The sequence below is a fragment of the Eretmochelys imbricata genome, chromosome 20, assembly GCF_965152235.1.
Source record: "Eretmochelys imbricata isolate rEreImb1 chromosome 20, rEreImb1.hap1, whole genome shotgun sequence".
Lineage (NCBI taxonomy): Eukaryota > Metazoa > Chordata > Testudines > Cheloniidae > Eretmochelys > Eretmochelys imbricata.
The window spans coordinates 19,529,208-19,542,701 of NC_135591.1; the positions used below are offsets into that span (position 1 = coordinate 19,529,208).

General features: G+C 62.7%; 1 protein-coding gene across 1 annotated transcript; it reads left to right on the plus strand.

Annotated features, from left to right (window-relative positions):
- Window positions 1-7,260: 7,260 nt before the first annotated feature.
- On the plus strand, window positions 7,261-11,493 carry CLPP (caseinolytic mitochondrial matrix peptidase proteolytic subunit). Its single transcript, XM_077838445.1, has 7 exons — window positions 7,261-7,340; window positions 8,177-8,278; window positions 8,847-8,918; window positions 9,448-9,544; window positions 9,750-9,937; window positions 10,360-10,465; window positions 10,963-11,493. Exons 1-7 carry the CDS (start codon window positions 7,323-7,325, stop codon window positions 11,124-11,126), a joined length of 747 nt encoding a protein of 248 aa, XP_077694571.1. The 5' UTR covers window positions 7,261-7,322; the 3' UTR covers window positions 11,127-11,493.
- The last annotated feature ends 2,001 nt before the right edge of the window (window positions 11,494-13,494 follow it).

The following is a 13,494-nucleotide window of genomic DNA, read 5'->3' on the forward strand; positions in this document are numbered from 1 at the left end:
CCCTGCAGTGGGCACCTGGACACGTGGCCTGCCTCGCTGCAGGGAAAGGCCTCTCCCCCTTTGCCACGTATTTGCTAGATCTCTGCCTTTGTTGTCCTCAGTGGCTTACGCTGTCCCATCCCCACCACAGGTGGAGAAAAGCCCCCGGAGCCTTCGCCAGAAAAGTGCCTTAATCCAGCGCTGGGAGTCGGGAGCTGTCAGCAACCCGGAGAGCCAGGAGTAGGGAGCAGCACCGCGGAGGGAAGGGAGAGACAATGTGGAGGGTGGGGAATGTCCTAGCACCTCCCATCCCGCTCCAGAACCTACCCCCCACTTGATCCTTCCAGGATCCCACCGCTGGAACCACCATGTGCCCTTCCCACCTACCTGATTGGACAAAGCTTTAATGCATGTGACCACCCAGGCTGGTTTGATTGGGTGATGAACTACTTCACTTCACCTCCTCCCACCCCAGCTTTCTCCATGGACCAATCAGGAGAGACCTAGGTGAAACGCATTGTAGTTGATTATTTTTTAGAGCAAGACAAATCCCAAATTAAAGGGATTTTGGAATCCACGGCAGGATGAGGCCTTTAACACTCTGGACTAGGCGCTGATCTGAGCTATCCCGGTGTGACTCCAGAGTCACTCAAATGGGGTGACTCCAGAGTCACACCAGTGTAAAGGCAATCAGAACCTGGTTCTCTATTATACTAAAACACGCAGGCAAGCTTGTAAAACTTGTGGACCAGAATCGCAACCACTTTGAACTCTGGGTTGGGTGGGATTATGATTAGTGTGGCCTTGGGACGCCTGGGTTCTAGGCCCAGCTGTGCCACTGATTTCCTACATGTCCTTGTGCAAGTCACTTCACCACTCTATGCCTCAGTTTCTCTATCTTTTACATAGTGGGAGGATAATGCAACCCGCAGCAGAAATCATGAACATTTGGCCAAAGTACTAGTATAACTTTGATCCCAAACATATTAAGCCTGACATAGTCTCCTCCCCAGAAGCAGTCGCTTCTGAAACAAGCCGACAGAGTAGATTGTACTCAGGCATGAAATCATCTTGGGAAGAAGCTACTGGGCATTTTAAGCGAAAAGGGTTTAAGAAAAAGAATCAATAAACAAAAGCAAAAGCACCAAACGACTTGGTTTATTGCCACAACGATTCCAAGTGGAGTAACGCAAAGGTGGTCGAGAGTATGAGGTCGCAGCAGGGATGCCCCCTGTCGGATTCATCAATAATCAAATTGATTAATTGCCAAAAGGTTTTATGTGAGGGCACTGAATGAGCCAGCTTGCAAGTTGAAAAACTCCCAGTGATGTCCATGGCAGTTTTGCCTGAGTGAGGACAGACCGGATCAAGGGGGGAGTCGGGGGGGCGGGGAGCTGGCTGGCTGGGGCAGTTGGTGGGAAGGGCTGGGAGGCCCCATAGCAGACGTTACTCTGGGAATTCACCGCTGCAGAGCACTGGAGAGCAGCCCACACACAGCCCTGTGCTGCTATAAAGTAGAGCCTCTCCCAGCTGCTCTAAGTGACACAGACGTCAGCCACCTGCAGCCACCTGGGACCTGACAGGCCTGAAGGTCCAGCCACGTGCCAGTTCGGTCAAGCCCAGGGATGGGCAGAGGTGGCAGCCTCCCCGGTTTGAGCAGCTATCACAGCAGGGTGTCACAGACTCCCCCATCCGCTGTGGCTCCAGCTAGCCGGCAAGTGGCGTCAGCCTGGCTACAGCTCAGCCCCCAAGTTGGGGCCTGTGGGCCTGTTTTCAATGGTAACTGTCCCCATCCCTTTGTACATTTCACAGTGTATGGAGGTGGGGGAGCTGGGGGAAAAAGTACACACAACCCCCGGCCTCCGTCCGTAGGCAAGTCCCTGCTTCCCTCCTGGCCTCAGTTTCCCTAGTCTGACAAAGAGGGATGATCATTCCACCCCGCCTCACTCCGGGGAGTGAACCAGCCCATGGCCATAACCCCCGTCAAAGTCCAGCAGAGGTACTGATTACTCAATAACTGCTAATAATGAGGGGAACAGCCTTGGACCTAGTGTTGGAGATGGTCCCAGATCCCTGCTGGGTGTAAATCGGCCTGGCTGCCCTGGAGCGATGCAGAGGGTTTATGCCAGCGGGGCCCTCGCGCAGAGAGTGAAAGCAACTGGCTGAGCGCCCCTGCAGCAATTCAAGGGAGCGGCAGACAGATCAAGGTGATATGACAGCTGGCCGGGTTTCGATCACCGTGGGTGATGCCGTGTTCACAGGGCTCGGATCCTCCCCTCCCTTACAGAGGTGTAAAGCAGGAGTGACACCATTGACAGCTGTGGAAGCTGGTGTCAGTGAGAGCAGTATTCGGCTGCGGGGTCAATTCTGCATTCGCTCGAGGGCTCCCCTGGGCTGACCCCACCATGTGGCCACGCCTTGCAGCCTGGGCAAACACACCGGGGCGGGGGCTGGGGGAGGGATGCAGACAGGCTCCTGGGAGCCCCAGCTGGTGCCATGTGGTGTCACCATGGGGGTGGTGGCTGCATGACAGGGCTGAGGGGCAGCTGGCTTCCCCGCGGGCGACGGGCAGAGAGCTCCACAGAGGAGTGGAGAAAGCAGCCCTACGCCCTATATACTCACAGATAAGCCGCAGCTCTTTAGCTGGGGGGGTTTCAAGCCATGTCTCCAGGGCCGGCTTATACATGGGGCAGCTGTCAGCAAAGGACGGGACCAAGTGGGCCCGTGGCCAGCGTGCCCGCCCAGCCCGAGATAAGTCACTGGCCCTGACGCTGAGCTGGGACTTCTGGCGCGTCCCTGAGCCTATCGTGCCGTGGACAGAAGCCACGGGCCACGGCTGAAGCTTGTTCTCCCCGCTGAAAGTGGTGCTGGGCTTGGGGGGGCACCTGGTGCGGCTCCTTTTGGGAGCAAAGACCCCCCTGTAGTTTCGGGCGGGATCTCCCCTAACCTGAGCCAGGCCCCGGTGCCCAGCAAGCCGCAGAGAGCACTGACTGTGGCTCGCCAGCTCGGGGGCATGCAGGGTCGTGCCAGCTTCTTCCAGAGCAGAGGCGGATGGCGAAATCCCAGCCGATGGGCTGGGGCAGGGTGCAGAGACGCGGGCGGGAAATCCGTGCGAAATTCACGGGGTCCAGGGGGTGGGAGGCTTCTTTGGCTTCCAATTGGGGGCCCATTCGAGTGAAAAAATTGCCCATGTACAGCCGCCTTCTGGGACACTACGGAGGAGCAAATGGTCAAGGCCCATCTAGACCATGGTAATGGCACCAGGCCCTGACTAAGATCAGTGCCCCTCTGTGCCAGGCCGACCGAGATCAGGGCCCCATCGTGCCGGGCACTGGCCAGACCCCGACCAAGATCAGGGCCCCATCGCGCCGGGCACTGCACAGGCCCCAACTGAGATCAGGGCCCCGTTGTGCCGGGCACTGCCCAGACCCCAACTGAGATCAGGGCCCCGTCGCACCGGGCACTGGCCAGACCCCGACTGAGATCAGGTCCCCGTCACGCCAGGCACTGCCCAGACCCTGACCGAGATCAGGGCCCCGTCGCGCCGGGCACTGCACAGGCCCCGACCGAGATCAGGGCCCTGTCGCGCTGGGCGCTGCCCAGACCCCAACCGAGATCAGGGCCCCGTCACGCCGGGCACTGCCCAGGCCCCGGCTGAGATCAGTGCGGAGAAAGTGAGAGTCTTGGTACTAGCACATGGATCCTCGGGCGGTGGGGGGTGAGCTCGCACAGCGCTGGGGGGCTGGGAGCTGGGTGCTCCAGCCCTGCGAGGGCCGTGCCCATGGGAGGTTGGGGCCGGTGCTGCGCAGCTAATGCTGAACGGGCTCTTTGTTTCTTTTCCTGTCTAGATAAAAAAGTTCAGGGAGAAAAGGCGCTGGGAAAGCGGGATGGAAACAGCCGCTAATCTGCCTGTGAACAAAGAGGTGCCCTGGGTGGGGGCAGGGAGCTGAATTCTGTGCCAGAGCCAGGGGTCTAACCACTAGAGCCTGCTTCCTCCCAGCGATGAGGAGAGAACCCAGGAGTCCTGACTCCCTAGACACCGCTGCCATCCCAGGGGGAAGCCCAAGCTGAAGCCGTGGGTGCCTCTGGGACCTGGGACTCTGGCCTCATAACATTTCCCACATGAACCAGGAGGGGAGCCAGGACGCCTGGGTTCTATCCCAGCTCTGGGAGGGGAGTGGGGACTAGTGGTTAGAGCTGGGAGCCCGGACTAGCGTTGGGGGTGGGGAAGTACTTTGGCCGCAATATAACAACTGACTCCAGCAGCTGCCTGGGCTCAGTCCAGGGCCGGGGCTGGAAGCAGCTGGAAAGCCTGGCGATTCAGCTCAGAAATTCTCCCACGGTGCCCAGCTGGTCACGGTGCCCAGCTGAGGGCTTCCACCTCAGCCAGCCTGGGCACAGGGGCAGCTCCTGCCCAAAGGGGAACCGAGGGAGCAGCTGCTCTGGCTCCTTGGCCCAGCCGGTCCTGGACATCGCCACTGAGCCTGCCAACGAGCGCTACGGACCCCTGGGCTGAGACACCCCCCCAAACTCATTTCACATCAAGCATCTCAGAGGGGAACGAATTTTGGTCCCTCCTGACTTGGGGCCTGATTGGAGCCGGTGCCCCCTTGAGGAGACAGGCCCCATGCCCCCTGAGCCAGCCAGTCCCCAGCCCTGGGGTCGCTGCTTGAGCCCAGGGAGTGCCGGGAATCAGAGCTGGGAGGTAGCGACTCACGCTCTGTGACTCACAGCACATGGGGTGAGCAGGACACGCCTGGCAGCCGCAGGCGGGGGCCAAACCTTAGCAGTGACCCTTGGCAACCACAGCATCTCCCCAGCAGGTATGGCGCTTGCTCCTCCCACGTGGCATTTCCACCAGGCCAACAGGGGAGGGCGGGAATTCCCCCCAGTTTGCACTAGTGTGTACTGGGCACCAGGCCCAGAATCGGCTCCCAAGCCGGGGAGCGGAGCCAAGAAGCCACATCCTCACCTGCTGTAAAGCAAGCCAGCTCCATTGAGTCCCACCACCCGGTTTATACCAGCTGGGGATAGGGTCCCATTGACTCCAGTGCAATCCTGGCTCCCAGCCCCACTACTCTAACCACTAGACCCCGCTCCCCTCCCTGAGCCAGGGATAGAACCCAGGAGTCCTGGCTCCCAGCCCCCCTGCTCGAACCACTAGAGCCCACTCCCGTCCCTGAGCCAGGGATAGAACCCAGGAGTCCTGGCTCCCAGCCCCACTGCTCGAACCACTAGAGCCCACTCCCGTCCCTGAGCCAGGGATAGAACCCAGGAGTCCTGGCTCCCAGCCCCCCTGCTCGAACCACTAGAGCCCACTCCCGTCCCTGAGCCAGGGATAGAACTCAGGAGTCCTGGCTCCCAGCCCCCCCTGTTCTAACCACGCCACCCCAGTCCCCTTTCTGTGGCATGTTCTCCCGGCTGCTCTGGGCGCCTGGTGTTGTCCTTCACCCTGCACTCCCTTCAGCTCCGGACGGTGCTGGATGGCACCCTCCCACGCCTGGGGGACAGGGAATGACGGTTACACGTGGGAGCGCCCTATCTTGTTTCCCAGCTGCCTTGGGATAGTTACTGCGGGCAGGGGAGGAGGCCGGGTGATCACACTTTGCCCTGCAGTAACATTTCAGATGGACTTGGCCCAAAGGTCTCAGCTCCTGGGGCCCTTCCTGGGAAACTCAGGAAGTGTTCACCCTGGCTACAAAGGGGAAACTGAGGCACCAAGCATGCCTCACCCAAGGACAGACAGCGTGTTAGTGAAGTGCGGAATAGAGCCCCGGAATCCTGCTGTAACCACTAGACCCCATTCCCCTCCCACAGCCAGGGACAGAACCTAGGAGTCCAGGTTCCCTACCCTGCTCCTGCTTTAACGACTGTACCTCATTGCCTAGGGGAGGAGCAGTGTGAAATACAACAGTTAAATCCCAAAGTGAACCTTGGCTTCAAAGACCCCCAAAGTGAGAATTCCCTAAACTTTAGCTGCACTGTTCTAAACAGAGAGACACGCCACTGAGCTCCGAGGAGGACGGGGAGGGAGAGGGGTCTAGTGGTGAGACTGAGGTACAGAGAATCAGGACTCCTGGGTTCTAGCCTCGTCTCCAGCAGGGGCGTGGGGTCCAGTGGGAGACCAGGGGGTGCTCTCTGAGTTGTCTGAGGTTTGCCCCGGCTAGCTGAGACATCTCCGCAATGTGATCACTGCCCGGTTTCACCCTCTGTTATCACACCCTGGGCGCGGGCCCTTTGCTGGGACGGGCACACGCCACCAATTAACACCTCATAAATCCTGGTGCCCTTCCCAAGTGCTATCGCCCGGCTCTGTGGCCTGCCTGCCACTCCCCTCTCGCACCCAGTGAGCCAAGGCTTAGGTCCGTCCCCCCCCCGGTTTGCCAATTTGACCCCACCCTGCTCTGCCGTCCCTGGGTGTATCAAATTGGGCAGGTCTCAGCCCAATTCCTACAAGCTCCTTTAAGCCTCCAGCACCGAACCGTGAGCCTGGGCACCAACCTGTGAGCCTGGGCTGGAGAGACCCCACCCTGGCCCCCCAACTTCCAGCTGGCTGCCTGGCTATTCCTCGCTCCTTGCTGCCCCTGTGTGGTGTGTGCGGGGGCTGCAGGCTCCGCCACGTCCCCCAGTGAACTGGGCGATGCAGAACATGGGGTGTGAAATCAAGGTGGGCACTAGAGACCCTGAGGTGGGGGGGGGGGCACTTGGCACAAGGCTGCCACACATCGACAGGGGGAATCCTGAGGAATCATCTGTCTCGCTTCCTCCAGCACGGCCAGGCTGGCTCTGGACACAGAGGGGTGGCACACCTGGCTTCTAGCCCCAGTGCTGGGAGAGCAGTGGGGTCTAGTGGCTAGAACTGGGTCGGGGCTGGGAGTCAGGACTCCTGGGTTCCATCCCCAGCTCTCGGGGGGTGTGGGGCTGGTCAGCAGCTGTGTCCTGGTCACAACGACACCGCGTAAAGCCATTCCACCGGGTCACAACAAAGTCATCATTCTGGGGGGAGAACCCAGGAGTCCTGGCTCCCAGCCCCCTGCTCTAACCACTAGACCCCACTCCCCTCCCAGGGCTGGGGATAGAACGCAGGAGTCCTGGCTTTTAACCCTCCCCCCAGCTCTAACCACTAGACCCCGCTCCACCTTCTCCAATCAGCAGCCCAGGCGCTAGAACTACAATCCCCAGCAGTCACTGCAGCCGCGCCATGCATGCTGGGAGCTGTAGTTCCAGCCTGCGGGGCCCTGATCACATGACTCCCACAGGCTCCACCTCCTGAGGGGCGGGGCAGGGCATCACGTCCGGGTCGCGGGAGCAGGGAAGGGGCGGGGCTGGATTGGAGCAAGAAGATGCTGCTGAGAATAGCAGTGAGTGGGGGGTGGGGCTGGGAGCCAGGACTCCTGGGTTCTATCCCCGGCGCTGGGAGAGGGTCGTGGCTGAGTGGTTAGAGCAGGGGGGGCTGGGAGCCAGGACTCCTGGGTTCTATCCCCGGCGCTGGGAGGGGAGTGGGGGCTGGTGGGTTGGAGCGGGGGGGGGGGGCTGGGAACCAGGACTCCTGGGTTCTCTCCCCGGCGCTGGGAGGGGATCGGGGCTCAGTGGTTAGAGCAGGGGGGGCTGGGAGCCGGCGCTGGGAGGGGAGTGGGGGCTGGTAGGTTAGAGCAGCGGGGGCTGGGAGCCAGGACTCCTGGGTTCTATCCCCGGCGCTGGGAGGGGAGTGGGGGCTGGTGGGTTAGAGCAGGGGGGGCTGGGAGCCAGGGCTCCTGGGTTCTCTCTCCGGCGCTGGGAGGGGATCGTGGCTGAGTGGTTAGAACAGGGGGGGCTGGGAGCCGGCGCTGGGAGGGGAGTGGGGGCTGGTGGGTTAGAGCAGGGGGGCTGGGAGCCAGGACTCCTGGGTTCTATCCCCGGCGCTGGGAGGGGCAGGGGTCTAGTGGTTAAAGCAGGAAGTGAGGATTCCATTGATGTCGCTGGGCTCAGATCCGCCCCTGGGGTGAGGGTGCCGGGGGCAGGCCCCTGTTGGGCGGGGGGGGGTCCCTGCCTTGGGCTCTGGTGGTTGCAGGGCAGGGAGGTGCTGCAGTGTGGGGTGGGGGCTGGGCACAGAGCAGATTGGGGGGTGGAGAGGGCAGGAGTGCTAGGAAGTGACCTATGCCCAGGTGGGGGGGCAGCAGTTCATTCTCCCCTAACTGGCTGGGTGTCTGCCCCACAGCGCACCCTCCGGCCCGGCTGCCAGGCAGCGACTGCTCACCGGAGCCTCCACCGGACACCAGTGAGCCACATCCCACTCATCCCCATCGTGGTGGAGCAGACGGTGAGCTGGTGTCCCTCAGTCCTGACCCACAGCCCCCTGTTAGCCCAGCCCTCCCGGTGCCCCTCAGTCCTGACCTGCAGCCCCCCTGCCAACCCAGCCCTGCCGGTGCCCCTCAGTCCTGACCCGCAGCCCCCTGCTAGCCCAGCCCTGCCGGTGCCCCTCAGTCCTGACCCGCAGCCCCCTGCTAGCCCAGCCCTGCCGGTGCCCCTCAGTCCTGACCCGCAGGCCCCCTGCTAGCCCAGCCCTGGGGTCCCCCCAGCCCTGCCGGTGCCCCTCAGTTCCGACCCGCAGCCCCCTGCTAGCCCAACCCTGGGTCTCTCTGGACAGGGCCTGGTCAGGTGTTGGCTTTTGGGCTGAGCTGTTAACATTGTCTAGCGGCTGAACTGAGCCCCACCAAACTCATTTCACTTGTGCGCTACGAAACCAGGACTCCCACATGCAATCATGAATCTTGCTCCCTCCCCAGGTGCTCAGGCCCCCTCTGCCCCCCGCACTCCCTCCCTGCCCCTCGAGAGGGTGCTGGCAGTGTTAATTCCCAGCTGGGCTGAGCTCCTGGTGTGTGTTGCAGGGCCGCGGCGAGAGAGCCTACGACATTTACTCCCGGCTGCTGCGGGAGAGGATCGTGTGCGTCATGGGGCCGGTGAGTGTCCAGGGCTGCTCCTGGCCCAGCCACCCTGGGCTCGCGCAGCCCCCGCCCAACAGGAGATAAAGAGGGTGGGGTCGCCCTGTCTCTAACGGGGGTGTGGGGTCAGCCACTGCCTGCACCAGCTACTCTAGTGTCCTCCTGGGCCAGAGCCCCACACATACACTGGACCAGGGGGTCAGCAAACCCCTTGCTGTGCTATCAGACAATGGGCCCTTCTACCCCTGTATCCACCCCCCCACCCCCCAATAATGCTCTGGACCAGACCAATAGGGGTCAGGGGAGGCGTTCCACCCCACATAGGGGTGAGGAGTGGTTTGAGCTGGCAGAATTCCTTCCTGACCCCTGCCAGCCCCTAACCCTAACCCTCCTTCTCTGAGCCACGAGAGTTAATGGTCGTGAAATGATTCAGCCTTGAGGGGAAAAAACATTTCAAACCGCCCCAGCCGCTACGTTTGTCTCTCCGAGCCCCTGCAGCAGGGAGTTCCCCAGGTTGCTGCCACCGCTCTCTCTCCACCTTCTGCAGATCGACGATGGGGTGGCCAGTCTGGTCATTGCCCAGCTGCTCTTCCTGCAGTCAGAGAGCAACAAGAAGCCGATCCACATGTACATCAACAGCCCCGGTGAGTGGAAACCCAGACTGTGAGCACCACTATGAGACCAGCTGGCCATCCCCCGAAGTGTCCCCTGCTGGCAGAGGCTGGGACTGGAGCAGCCAGGAGCTCCACAGCCAGTGCTGGGGGCCTGCTCTCTCCAGCCACCCCCCTGCAGGGTGCATCGGAGAGATCCTCCCTCCTGCCTGCCGTCATTCTCCGGTTCTCTCTCCAGGTGGCGCCGTGACCTCGGGGCTGGCCATCTATGACACCATGCAGTACATCCTGAATCCCATCTGCACCTGGTGCGTGGGGCAGGCGGCCAGCATGGGGTCGCTGCTCCTGGCTGCTGGCTCCCAGGGCATGAGGCACTCCCTGCCCAACTCCCGCATCATGATCCACCAGCCTTCGGGAGGGGCGCGGGTGAGTCCGGGCACCGATCGGCCCCCTGGCGGGAGTGGGAGCCCTGGGGCGGGGGACGTATGGGGGCCCCTTTCGCTTCAAGATCAGTCCCAGCAGCCCCCGGCCGGGGGAATCTCCATGCTGCCAGGGCCCACTCCAGCAGGCACGGACCAGCCCCCGATGTTGCGGACGAGGCTGGGGACTGATTGGACCACGGGGGCAGGTTCCCCTCTGGCTGCTGGTCCTGGGGGGTCCCTCCGGGGTAGGGGGAACCTTTGACCCTAAGGTCGCCGTCCCCGAGTGGATAGAGACCCACTATCGTTCCTGGCCGATGCCGAGTTTGGCACAGTTCTGCTCTGTCCTGCTGCAGTTGGACTAGTGAGGGGCACCCCCTGCTGGGGGCTCCGTGAAGCCAGGCTGCACCTCATGGTGCCTCCCTACAGGGGCAAGCCACAGACATCGCCATCCAAGCCGAGGAGATCCTGAAGCTGAAGAAGCAGATCAACGGGCTGTACGCCAAGCACACCAAGCAGCCCCTGGAGGTGATCGGTGAGTGCCCCTGAAATAGCCCTCTGGGGTCTCCAATGAGGCAGGGGGAGGTGGGGACAGCTGCACTGAGCGTCCCAAAATGTCTCCGTTCTACGGGTGAAGTGGGAGGGAGTGGGGCCCGGATCCAGCCTCACACCCCCCTGTGTGGAGAGGTCAAAGTTCAGATCCTGAAGGCAGGGTGATCAGCCCTCATGCTTCAGGGCATCAGCTGCTTGCTACTGCAGGGGTCAGGAAGGAATGGATGCTGATGGGGTGAAATATCTCAAGCAGTGCAGGGGTTTGTTAACTCCAGAGACACCAGTGAGGCTAGAATCTTCTGCTCCAGATGTGGGAACTCCAGAGGGATCTCCAGTGGCTGCTGCAGTGTTCAGGCTTTTATCCCCCCTCTCTCTTTGGGTCAGCCACTAGAGGGTGATGTGCCCTAGGCCAGGGTCTAGAGGCTCTCCCCCCCCCAAGCCCAGGGCACCCCTCACCTTCCCCGTGCTCTTGTCCTGCAGAGTCCACCATGGAGAGAGACCGCTACATGAGCCCCATGGAAGCCCAGGAGTTCGGGATCTTGGACAAGGTGCTGGTCCACCCCCCTCACGACGGAGAGGACGAGCCGGAGCTGGTCCAGAAAGAGCCTTCCCCGCCCTCCTCCTCTTCCTCAGCTGAGCCCTGAGAGACCTCTGGGCTCGGATGGGAACTGACAGAGGTGGCTGGTGCTTTGCCGGGGTGCTGGGGATCGTTCCAGTCAGGAGGGAGGAAGCTAGGAGACACCAACCACTCGAAGCAGAGGGATGGGGGCAGCAAAGCCCCATGCTGGGATTACACCCACACACACCCCGCTTGCTGGACGGATGCGAGAGGAAACCACCCCCATACCTCCCACTGGGTGTCCCCCTCTGCTGCCCCACCAGCAGCTGGCGAGCTGGGGTGTGTCTGGCAGGGTGCAATTATTTTGGTACCTTTGGGTCGCACGAACACGCCACCCCTCCTGGTGTAGAGTCATTAGCTGAATGATTGTTATTAAATTGAACTGGCCAAGCTGTTCGCACACTGTGTTGGGTCCTTTCCCCTGAAACGTCAGCAGGTGAGGATGCGTGAAACAAATATTTCTTGAGATGGGGACATGTCTTTAAGCCTCCTTCATGCTCCCCATGTCCTGGTCCCCTTGTGTCTCTTGAGTTCTGCTTCCTACTGACCTGCAGGGAGCAGAGAATAGCCCAGTGCTGTGTACTTTCTCCCTCTCTCCCCGAGCAGCTGGGACAGTCCCTGCTCGGGAGTGATTCTCAACAGGTCTTTGCTGACCAGTGTGTGCGTTTTTTCCGAAGGTCTTTGCTGACCAGTGTGTGCGTTTTTTCCGAAGGATCTTGTGGAAAGATCCCAAGCAGGGTTTGCAGCAGCTATTTAACAGCTCACAGCAACGCCGCACAAGGGTCTGGTTCACTCTGGACTGAAATGCGGCCACCTTTAGGGTGGGGCAGGGCAGGGCAGGTACACGATCACTCTTGTAGAAAGGTGATGTAATGCATTGGCCTGTGTCGTGCTCTGTCCCTGGGGAGGGGTGGGCGGGGGCGGCCTGAGCCTTTTAAAGCTAGCCCCGGTAAAGCGCAGGGAATGTCTGATGTGGAGCAATGGGTCATTGGCCCGGGAGGAGGGGTGAGAGGGAAACAAGCGGCTCTGCTGCTGCGTGGTTGTCTAGGCCAGGCGGTGAAGACAAGCCCGTCGCGGGCTGACTGCAGAGGGGATTCTAGGGAAGGCAGCTGGACGTTGCGTAAAGGGGGGGGTTGGTGTGGACTCCGGTGCAGATTTAATGGGATCTTTTGTGACCACAGGGGGGCCGGGCCTCAGTTTTACCTCTAGGATGTAGCACAGCGCCCCCAGCACCATCCTAGGGCACTGGAATCAGCACTGACTGCAAGGGAGCCCCCAGGCCCCCTCGGCAGAGCCCCTCGTGCTGAGCCACTGCCCCAGCGGGGCCAGAGCCCCCCGCGTCCTGCAGCACGGGGCCCCTGAGTGCCCAGCAGGGCTCGGCCAGAGCCCCCCGCGTCCTGCAGCACGGGGCCCCTGAGTGCCCAGCGGGGCCAGGGCCAGAGCCCCCCGCATCCTGCAGCACGGGGCCCCTGAGTGCCCAGCGGGGCCAGGGCCAGAGCCCCCCACGTCCTGCAGCACCGGGCCCCTGAGTGCCCAGCGGGGCTCGGCCAGAGCCCCCCGCGTCCTGCAGCACCGGGCCCCTGAGTGCCCAGCGGGGCTCGGCCAGAGCCCCCCGCGTCCTGCAGCACCGGGCCCCTGAGTGCCCAGCGGGGCCGGGGCCAGAGCCAGAGCCCCCCATGTCCTGCAGCACCAGGCCCCTGAGTGCCCAGCGGGGCCAGGGCCCCCCGCGTCCTGCAGCACCGGGCCCCTGAGTGCCCAGCAGGGCCAGGGCCCCCCGCGTCCTGCAGCACCGGGCCCCTGAGTGCCCAGCGGGGCCAGGGCCAGAGCCCCCCGCGTCCTGCAGCACCGGGCCCCTGAGTGCCCAGCGGGGCCAGGGCCAGAGCCCCCCGCGTCCTGCAGCACCGGGCCCCTGAGTGCCCAGCGGGGCCAGGGCCAGAGCCCCCCGCGTCCTGCAGCACCGGGCCCCTGAGTGCCCAGCGGGGCCGGGGCCAGGGCCAGAGCCCCCCGCGTCCTGCAGCACCGGGCCCCTGAGTGCCCAGCGGGGCCAGAGCCCCCCGCGTCCTGCAGCACCGGGCCCCTGAGTGCCCAGCAGGGCCAGAGCCCCCCGCGTCCTGCAGCACCAAGCCCCTGAGTGCCCAGCAGGGCCAGAGCCCCCCGCGTCCTGCAGCACCGGGCCCCTGAGTGCCCAGCGGGGCTCAGCCAGAGCCCCCCGCGTCCTGCAGCACCGGGCCCCTGAGTGCCCGCCGGGGCCAGAGCCAGAGCCCCCCATGTCCTGCAGCACCAGGCCCCTGAGTGCCCAGCGGGGCCAGAGCCAGAGCCCCCCACGTCCTGCAGCACCGGGCCCCTGAGTGCCCAGTGGGGCCAGGGCCAGAGCCCCCCACGTCCTGCAGCAC

What these genes read in the sequence shown, in the direction of transcription:
- CLPP (XM_077838445.1), top strand. An exon ending in CCATCGTGGTGGAGCAGACG is followed by an intron (nt 8,279 to 8,846) that starts GTGAGCTGGTGT and finishes TGTGTGTTGCAG; the next exon opens with GGCCGCGGCGAGAGAGCCTA. An exon ending in TCGTGTGCGTCATGGGGCCG is followed by an intron (nt 8,919 to 9,447) that starts GTGAGTGTCCAG and finishes CACCTTCTGCAG; the next exon opens with ATCGACGATGGGGTGGCCAG.